Raw genomic sequence first — 11,031 nt, 5'->3', positions numbered from 1 at the left:
CAATGGCACTTACCCCTCATCAGATAAGCCAAGATTGCTTTAAGAAAATGAGAAAAAAAGGTAATAATCTCAGATTAATGTTACATCTTGACACAGAGCAAAATATTAGTATATTATATGTTTTATCTTTGTTTCTTTAAAAGTCAACTAGAAAATGCTATTTCCAATTATATAGAGGTTGCTCCTTAAAAAACCCCTTATTATCTTGAACATAAATTTTGAAATGTCCAACAATATCACTAATCAAAATAAGTGCTTAATCAGGAGATGCTTTGTAAATTCCAAATTTTGAAGTTTAGAATTTTACTCCATGTATCATATTTCCCAGTATCTCTTTAGATTGCAGTGTAAAATTTGAAAAATAGACAAAAAGCTTTCAGCAAAATGCTTCTACCAGTTTCACTTGACATTAACTATCCCACAGAGTGGGTTGAGGTACTTGGAGTCCTAAGATTTTTTTAAAAATTCATTCACAGAATGAAGGCATCACTGGCTAGGCCAGCATTTATTGCTCATTCCTAATTGCCCAGAGAGCAGTTAAGAATCAACCACCTTACTTTGGATCTGGAGTCACATGTTGGCCATACCGGGTAAGAATGACAGTTTCTCTTCCTTTATTAGTGAACCAGATGGGTTTTTCCTGACAATTGACAATGGATTCATGGTGGTCATTAGATTCTTAATTCCAGATTTCATTTCCCTGCCCCCCCCCAAATCCAAATTCCACCATTTGCCATGGCAGGATTTGAACCCAGGCGCCTAGAACATTACCTGGATCTCTCGATTAACAATCCAGTGATAATACCACTGGGCCATCACCTCTCTCCTCCACAACAGACAGTTGTCAATACCTTTATCAGAGGAACATTTGGTCCAAATTCCTATCTTCTAAATGCCATAAAGTGTTAATCACAAGTTGAAAATACTGGACAGCTGAGGAACTTTTGAAGTGCTGCTACCATGATTTTACATCATTATGATTCACCTGGAGGCTATGATTTAATTAAGGCAGACTGAACTTCAGTGGTTTGAAAATTGATGTTATAATTCAATCACGCGCAGATGGGCATTGAAAAGCAAGTTTAAATATATAAAGAATCAATAACATAGCAATAACAATTTTCAACTTTATACTGAAACAGCCTTTTTTGCTTATGATGGCTAACCATAGCCTTCACTGATTCGGTGCATTTGGTGAGTGAAATAGCTGTATGATTTACTTGGAAATGGTGTTCAAATGATATGCAATGCGCACTTGCCTTTCACCAAGTCACAACAAAAATCTTTTTCCCACCTCCCAAAATTTAGAATAAAATATTCATGAACAAACATGAGTTGCAGTACGAGTAGTGAAAAAATTAAAAATAATTCATTTTTCCAAAAAAAAAGGCAGTTTCATTCATTGGACTTTTAACTAATCTGCTTACTTTATGTTAACAAAACCAAAATTATTTTGTTCCGTGTATGCAGAGTAGTTCACAGTTGAAAGCAACTAATATGAACAACATTAAAGAGAAACATCAGTTACATTTCCTGACTGATTTATACCTTCACAATTTTTTTTGCTTACCACATAACTATATGAATTATGGTGAAATCTTACAAGCATTTACATTTGGTCATTTGCTTAAATCTCAAAAACTTGCTGATGAATAATTGGGCATCACATGAAAGCAAACCGCACATAGAAGATTTAATCTCTTCAAATTTCTGCATTTGAATTTGATCAATATTCAAATTTTTGAAAAATGCCGCAAACAACTAACACTGAGAAAAGCTAAACACATTAGATGAATTCATCAGGATTCAGCTAGTCCAAAAATCAGCTTAAACTCATGCATGTAACTGATTTATGTTTAGCAGCTTTTGTGTGTTCAGCAATTCTCATGCTCCCCAAAACAAACAGTCCCTCTGCTGGTAATTTTATTAATGCTCTCTAAAGCGAATAACAGCATCCAAAATTAGGATAAAAACCGAAAGAACTGCGGATCCTGTGAATCAGAAACAAAAACAAGATTTCGGGTCCAGTGACCCTTCTGCAGAACTGGGGAACTGTTCCGAGGAAGGGTTACCGGACCCGGAACATTAACTGTTTTTTCCTTCACAGATGCTGCCAGACGTGCTGAGCTTTTCCAGCAACTTTTTGTTCCTAAAATTAGGATTATGCTCAGTGAAAAGCTAATCGGCTTGTGCTGATGTTATATAGAAATCTAATTTGTAATTCAAAAAACTTTTAGAACTTGTGACTGCGTTCTACGACAGCCCCTTCTCATGCCTCACATTCACATTCAGCCCCAAATGCTGCCAACTACTAGAGATTAAATAAATGATTGCGTAAGAGGAAAATGGAATCTAGAGAAACTTTTTTTTTTTTTTAAAACATATTGCTGTTATCATTTGACTGAGTTTTTCCATCATATTACATCCAAAGCCCTAACTGAGGTCAATGGAGACAGTTTTCTGTTATTGGAAATTAACGTTTATTTTAACTACAAGAGGCATTAGCTTTAAAAAGAAACGCTAGTTACAAAAATAAAACAAAGAACAAGAACAAAGAAAATTGCAGCACAGGAACAGGCCCTTCGGCCCTCCAAGACTGCACTGATCCAGATCTTCTATTCAAACCTGGTCGCCTATTTTCCAAGGCTCGGTATCCCTCTGCTCCCTGCCCATTCATGTATCTGTCTAGATACATCTTAAATGACGCTATTGTGCCTGCCTCTACCACCTCCGCTGGCAACACGTTCCAGGCACTCACCACCCTCTGCGTAAAGAACTTTCCACGTATATCTCCCTTTAAACTTTTCCCCTCTCACCTTGAAATCGTTCTTGCTATCCACCCTGTCTATACCTCATGATTTTGTAGACAACAAATCAGGTCCCCCCTCAACCTTCGTCTTTCTAATGTAAATAATCCTAATCTACTCAACCTGTCTTCATAGCTAGCGCTCTCTATACCAGGCAACATCCTGGTGAACCTCCTCTGCACCCTCTCCAAAGCATCCACCTCCTTTTGATAATGTGGTCACCAGAACTGTACGCAGTATTCCAAATGTAGTTAAACCAAAGTCCTATACAACTGTAACATGACCTGCCAACTCTTGTACTCAGTACCCCATCCGATGAATGAAAGCATGCCACATGCCTTCTTGACCACTCTATCGACCCGCGTTGCCACCTTCAGGGTACAACGGACCTGAACACCCAGATTTCTTGGTGCATCAATTTTCCCCAGGGCTTTTCCATTCACCCTGTAGTTCGCTCTTGAATTGGATCTTCCAAAATTCATCACCTCACATTTGCCAGGATTGAACACAATCTGCCATTTCTCCGCCCAACTCTCCAATCTATCTATATTCTGCAGCATTCTCCGACAGTCCCCTTCACTATCTGCTACTCCACCAATCTTAGTGTCATCTGCAAACTTGCTAATCAGACCATTTATACCTTCCTCCAGATCATTTATGTATATCACAAACAACAGTGGTCCCAACACAGATCCCTGTGGAACACCACTGGTCACAGTTCTCCATTTTGAGAAACTCCCTTCCACTACAACTCTGTCTCCTGTTGTCTAGCCAGTTCTCTATCCATCTAGCTAGTACACCCTGGACCCCATGCGACTTCACTCGCTCCATCAGCCTACCATGGGGAACTTTATGGACTTCAGTAAGGCGTTTGATAAACATTAACATCTTAGGCTTCAGAAGTAGAGGCATAAGGCTAGGAATTTATGAAGTCGTTCTATAAAAACATAAGTTTGGCTACAGCTGGAAAAGAGTGTTCAATTTCGGATGGCATATTTTAGGGAGAGTTTGAAGACTTTCAAGGGGAGGGATTTACAAACAGGTTGCAGGTGTGGGGGATTGCAGCTATGTAGATAAATTGAAATGGTGGGTTTTGATAGCAAAAGTGACTAAATGGAAACCTGATACAGGTATTTAAAATCATGAAGGATTTAGGTGGAGTAAATAAACAAATGGTTTCCAGCAGTCAGTAATGTACAGATTTAAGGCAGCTCACAAACAAACTAGAATGGAATCAGCAAAACCTGTTTTTAGGGATGAGTGGTTAACTGGGTGTGAAGAGGTTACTCTTGTAGGTGTAAAAAAATTAAAACCACATACATGAGAGTTGTGGTCTTAATTTCAACCACAAGTACCAAATAAACAGAAAGACCATAATGAACAACGTTGGAGTAAAGTAGTTCATTGGGTAACATCTATTTTTATTCTTGACTTTTATGTTATGATTGGAACTTGACACTACACACAGTATTTAGCATAAACAAGATTTCCTTCAAAAACTGTTTTCGGAGATTAGATGTCCATCTGATGCCATCAAAATAATAAACTACTCTACAAAATGAATGGCAATTTAGCTCAACAATCTGAACAAATTATACAAAGGCTGTGTGAAATTTTGTTTATTTCACTCAATAAAACTCCATTTACGTGCCCATGAATAAAAGATTGCAACTGGAGTAAGTGATAAAAATCGAGATACATGTTTTCAACATTCTTACATGATCAAAGACGGGAAGAAAATCACTATTTTCTAGAAACAAAAGGTTATCTGATACTTAAAACCAAGATCTCAGGTAACTCTTCTTCCTGTGATCAGGACTTTAAATAAAAGGAGCAAACCTGCAAGATAGATGAATTGATGAAGCAATCAGCGCCTGAACGACAAGTAACCCCTAAAATATAAATTGGCACTACTGAAGCAATAAGCAGCAAGAACTGTTCTCAAGTGGCAGCCATAACATATCAAAAGATTATAGGTTCAGACCCTATTGTTAAGATTTTAAATACATAAAATCAGGGAGACAGTTCTGTAGTGATAATGTCACTAGGCTAGTAATAAGGAAGCCCAGGCAATGTCCCGAGGACGGCGAGTCAAATTTCACTTAGGCAGCAGGGCATGCAGCAAGTGCTGAGGGAACCAATCTATTCTGACCACACAACCTCAGGTATAAAACATTGCCATGGACAGATGCATCTGCATGATAGGTGAAGTTGACATAGCGCACTTCTTGTGAAAGAAAAGCCCCTTCTTCACACTCAGCATATCCTTCATTGTGGAACATAGTACTAAACAATGCCAAATGGGAAAGATTCAGAACAGAACTTGCCATGGTGGACTTATATTCAACAACAATCTCTAAGCTCACAACCCAACATATATCCCACTTACCATCAAGTCAAGGGATCAATTCAGTGCAATAAAACGTACAGGATAGCATGACAAGAGCAGCACCAGGAATTTCCAAAATTAAGTGTCAACCTGGTAAAAACAACTCAGGACCACTTGGGTGCCATATAGCAGAAACAGCATGAATAAACATAGCTAAGTGATCCCACGACCAGTGAATCAGATAAAGCTCTGATGGTGTTACTTCCAGCTGTGAATGGTAGTAGGTAACAAGGATAAAACGTTTGTAGCCGGAAGTGCTGATTGGACGATCGGAGCCCCAGCAACACAGATGCAGTCTTCAACCAATGCGGTTCACTCCACATGATATCAACGAACAGCTGACAACAGTATGGCAGTATGACTGAAGATGTGCTCCTGAGTGAAATGACCCCCTAACCAAGCAGTTACAACAGTAGCAAACACCTAGCAATGTGAAAAATTGCCCCAAACATTTCCTATCCACAAATGTAGGACAAATCAAACTAGTGCTGCAGTTTAGTCAATCAGCAAACTTAGACCGATTGACAGTGTCACTAAATGCCATTTACATATCAATAATCAGCACATTGATACCATTTCCTTGTTTCCCCATTATGAGTTCCTCAGCCTCATCCTCTAATGGACCAATGCTTACTTTAGCTACTTTTTTTTTTTAAAAATATACTAAAAACTTTTACTGGAAATTTCACACAGCTGGAATTGTGCAGGTTTTCACAAGCAGATTGGCACTAATATTTGATGTCGAGAGAATGCAAGAAGCTCTACCATGCATACGTACTTGGTATATCTGAGCCCACTGTGCTTAATGGCAAAGTGGAAAATGCACTGCCATTTTTCATCTTGTAACACATTAAAAAAAGTAGATTGTGAATCGCAATGCTACAGCTTTGTTGTGCATTCACTGTTCAACTTTCAGATTAAGAACTTTACTTTAAGAGACTCTCACTCTGCTTCACTTTGGAATCAGTTAATAATCAAGTGACATGATTTTCGATGATGTGGAAGTTCTGATCATTACCAGTAGTTTGAAATTAATGAAGGTATCCTAAACTGTAAAACAAGTTTGATAAAGTGTGAGCTATAAACACCAGCAATGAAAACAGCACATCCATCTAATTTTAGGTTATTGACATTTATAGTAACCGTTTGAAGGTCAATAGTAATTACACTTCGTATTCAGCTAAATATGCAGAACTCAATGTTTCAAATACAGCAATCAAGACAAACACCATTCTTTAGTCTTGTTGGAATACTAACAAATGAGAAGAAACCTGTTCGTCATACAATACAAAAGGGACAGATTTCTCAATGGGGATTGCCATTCCACTCCTTTTTTTAAAAATGTAAAGGAAGATTTCTACAATTCTGAAAGATTCCAATCAATCAGACTTCCTTCAGAAAGGCAAAGCAACTTTAATTCTTACTGGTGCCTCATTGTGCAGGATATTTGGGGAAAGTCAAGCTATACCTGCTTTTTCACACCAACAAGCTATTGCTTTGATACCTTCTGTGAAAGGGTAAGCACATTAGGCAAATGAGAGATTGGGGCAAAAGACTGGAAGAAGGACACGTAGGTGCTGCAGTGTTTCAGGCATGCAGCGGTGCACAGGCTATCAGGTAATTCAATCTCAGGCAGAAAGTGATAGCTGGTGTGGGAGGGTAGGGGATGTTGTGGTTGTCCAGCTGTGGGGGAGATGGGGAATGCCAGTTGGGATCCAGAAGGTGTAAAGGTTGTGCAGGAGGCCACGATTGTTTTGAATAGTGGGACGGGCCTAATGGGCTGAATGGCCTGTTTCTGCTCCTTTGTTCTCATGTTCTGAATTTGGTGGTCAGTTTAATAATTATCCAGGTGTTAGACTAGGTTTTTAAACAATCTAATCTTTTCCAAGTAACTATTCAATTAATTACAGAACCCTCCAAGTTTTCCAATTTAACTGCACATTCTAGGGGTTCCAGGCGCAAGGGAATTGCCCATTAGAATCTTCAATTCCCCAGAAGATTCCTTGGGGTCTTCTATGTCAGGGATTCCACAGGGTCCCGATGCATAACTCTCATCTATACTGTAGGAAGAATTATCCAGCCACTGGAAAATCTGGACCAATTTTTTAGGATTCTGAACCAGAGGAGTTTAAAAAAAGTAGTCCAATAAATTAACAGTTGGACACGAAAAAGCGGAATACCTTTGTGCTGCTGTTTTTACAATTGACTGCACGTTGGCATGATGAAAACGCCTTCCACGAATCACATTTCCTGGACTCGAAGGACCACTAATTACGAAGGTTTTATTCTGATTTTTTTCAATCTCCTTGTTTGGTTCAAGATGCGAGGTCACAGTCTCACTGCCAAATCGAAGAAAGTTAGCATTTCAATACACTTATTAGAAAGTTGCCATTTAATTATCTACCAACAAGCAGCAACATTAGCAACTTGGATGTGAGAAGGGACGGAAGTTCGTAAGAGCATACAAACTTTCAAGCAGATGATGACCATAAAACTGACTGCTAAATAAAAAGCTAAAAAAAAAAGTGATAATTGAAAAATAGGTTGTGCAAGTTTAAGTTGATCAAAAGCCAACATTACGTGCAGCCTCTGGGTCAAAGCAGTAGAACTACACGTTGTCTTATAAATCTGTTGATGATTTAAGGCAATCAATATATCCCATGCAGGTACACATTTAAAACTTTCTCGTAAAACCAAGCAGTGGAGGCCCATATTTTTCTAGTTGTGTTTTATCTTAAAGTCATCCCTGCATTTTGTTTAGTGTCTTAACATTGAAAATTTGGCACTTAATTTAGGTTTCTTCACTTGTTTCCATGCATCTCCACAACTTCGTTAAAACATTCAATCATTAAGCGCAGTATCTAATGAACTACACTTCATTCTTAAAATACACGACCAGCATAAAGATGCATGCTATTTCCACAGAGCATAGATAGTGCCTTATGAGAAAGGCTATTTAATCATGCAAATATAGAAAACAGGATTGACCATTCAGCCCTTCGAGTTTGCTCTGCCAGTCATTGTGATCATGGCTGATCAGCCAACTCAATAGCCTGTTCCTGCATCTCTTTAGCCCAAGTGCTATATCCAACTTCTTGAAATCATACAAAATTTTGGCCTCGACTGCTTTTTGTGGTAGCAAAAGCAATCACCAGAGTCTCAACACTATGGGTAAAGAAATTCCTCATCTTGGTCCTAAATGGTTTACCCAGAATCCTTATACGGTGACCCCTGGTTCCGAACTTTATAGGCTTCTATGAGATTCCTCCTCATTCTTCTAAACTCCAGTGAATAAAATTCTAACGAATTCAACGTTTCTGAAGTTTGTCAGTCCTGCCCAGGAATCAGTCTGGTAAACCTCACTGCGCTCCCTCTGCGCCAAGAGCATCCTTCCTCAGAGAAGGAAAACAAAACTGCATACAATATTCCAGGTGTGGTCTCACCAAGGCCCTGTATAATTGCAGCAAGACATCCCTGCTCCTGTACATGAATCTTCCCACTATGAAGCTAACATACCATTTGCCTTCTTACCTGCTTACCTTCAGCAAATGGTGAACAAAGACACTCTGGACTCTGTGCACACTCTCCTTTCAATTTATTGCCATCCAGATAATAATCTGACTTCTTGATTTGCTAAAGTAGATAACTTATCTACATCATACTTCATCGGTCATGTATTTGCCCACTCACTCAGCTTGTCCAAATCACACTGAAGCATCTCTGCATCCTCCTCACAGCCCACCCTCCCACCCTGTCTTGTGTCATCTGCAAATCTGAAGATATCACATTTAGTTCCCTCATACAATTAATAAATTCTGAATAGCTGGGGTCGTAGCACTGATCCCTGCCATACTCCACAACTCAGTCATTCAGAAGAAGGACTATTTATTCCTACTCTTTGTTCCTGTTTACCAGCCACTTCTCTATCCATGTCAGTACACTACACAGAATTCCATTCACTTCAATTTTACATGCTAATCTCTTTCAAAGAGACTAAAAGCCCAAACAACTCTACTTGTTACATTCTCAAAGAATTCCTGTAAATTTGTCAAGCATGATTTCCCTTTGGTAAATCAACGCTGACTATCCAATCCTGCAGAGCTGTTTTCCAAATACTCAGCTATTAATTCGTTTATAATAGACACCAGCATCTTCCCTACTACTGATGTCAGGATGACTGGTCTATTATTCCTAGTTTTCTCTATTTAAGAAGGGAGGCAGAGAGGTTACATTAGCTAACCTGCAAGTCTGTAAGAACTGTTCGAGTCAAAAGGATCTTTGAAGATTATTTCTAGGCCACTTCCTTAAGTATTCTGGGATGCAGATTATCTGGGCCTGGGGATTTATTGGTCTTCAATCCCAATTTCCCCCAATACGATTTCCCTACAGTAGTGATTTCCTTCTGTAACTTCCCTCTCACTGAACCATGTTCCCCAACATTTGATGTGTTGCATCCCCCTTTGTTAACAGAACCAAAGCATGTATTTGGTTTGTCAGCCATTTCTTTGTTACCCATTATAAAATCCCTTGCTTCTGATTAAGGAACACAATTTTCACCCCTCTATAACTTTCACATTGTCCATTTCCGACACTTCCCTTCCTTTCCCTGGACCTCCGTCTCCATTCCGGGGAATAGACTGTCCACTGCCATCCACTACAAAGCCAGAGTCCCATAGTTACTTTCACTACAGCTCATCACACCCAAGTCCTGCAAGGAACTTCATCCAATTCTCCCAACTCCTCCTCCGACGTTGCATCTGTTCGGATAATACTACCTTCCAAAACAGCGCTGCTGACTGGCTTGCTTCTTCCATGACTGTGGTTTCCCACCCACTGCGATTGACAGGGCCCTCAACTGCATCCGACCTATCACCTGTGCTTCTGTCCTTCCAGTGAATCATAGCAGAAACTGGAAGAACATCACCACATCTTCAGACCAGGAACTTTGTAGCCTTCTGGAGTTAATATGGAGTTCAACACCTTCAAATTGTGAACCATTTGTTCCTTTTCTTTTAGCTTGTTACATTTTGTTATCATGTCTTCTCTCCCCTCCTCCCACCTCAGTGGGGCTCTCTGTCAGAGTCATACAGCACAGAAACAGACCCTTCAGTCCAACTGGTCCATGCCAAACATAAGTCCAAACTAAGATTCTCCAGCATCGGCAGTTCCTACTATCTCTGAAACTAATTCCACTGTCTGCTCCTGGCCCATATCCCTCCTAACTTTTCCTATTCATATACTTATCCAAATGTGTTTTCAACATTGCAATTGTACCCGCACCCACTACTTCCTCAGGAAGTTTATTCCACAAGTGAACCATCCTCTGCGTTAAAAAAAAAATTGCCTTTTTGTTTAAAAATCTCTCTCCTCTCACCTTTAAAATGTGCCCCCTAGTCTTGAAATCCCCTACCCTAGTGAAGACAACTATCATTAACCCTATCTATACCTCATTATTTTATAAACTTTTACCTGGTCACACCTCAACCTCCAATACTGGCAGGAGACATACCATTATTCTGCCATCCTCACATTCCTAACACTTAATCCGAACTGGAGATAGTAGGAACTGCAGACGCTGGAGAATCCGAGACAACAAGGTGCAGGGCTGGATGAACACAGCAGGCCAAGCAGCATCATAGGAGCAGAGAGGCCGACGTTTCGGGCCTAGACCCTTCATCAGAAAAGGGGGAGGGGAAGGGGGTTTTGAAATAAATAGGGAGAGAGTGGGAGGCGGATAGAGGAGAGGATAGGTGGAGAGGAAACAAACAGGTCGAAGAGGCGGGGATGGGGCCAGGAAAGGTGAGTGTAGGTAGGGAGTTAGGAAGGGGATAGGTC

At 39.8% G+C, this 11,031-nt stretch overlaps 1 protein-coding gene across 1 annotated transcript in view; it reads right to left on the bottom strand.

Annotated features, from left to right (window-relative positions):
• The window catches only part of LOC109929782 (sentrin-specific protease 6-like), a 71,528-nt gene that overhangs the window by 678 nt on the left and 59,819 nt on the right, over nt 1-11,031 (bottom strand). The window contains exons 5-6 of the mRNA XM_048600954.1: nt 7,377-7,535; nt 14-37 (exon numbers count right to left, since the gene is read on the bottom strand). Coding sequence (XP_048456911.1) covers nt 14-37; nt 7,377-7,535 — 183 coding nt within the window. The remainder of the gene's footprint in view (nt 1-13; nt 38-7,376; nt 7,536-11,031) is intronic.

The sequence above is a fragment of the Rhincodon typus genome, chromosome 9 (assembly GCF_021869965.1).
Source record: "Rhincodon typus isolate 14 chromosome 9, sRhiTyp1.1, whole genome shotgun sequence".
Taxonomy (NCBI): domain Eukaryota; kingdom Metazoa; phylum Chordata; class Chondrichthyes; order Orectolobiformes; family Rhincodontidae; genus Rhincodon; species Rhincodon typus.
The sequence above is the reverse complement of the archived record's forward strand: the minus strand, read 5'-3'. Positions and strand labels throughout refer to the sequence as shown.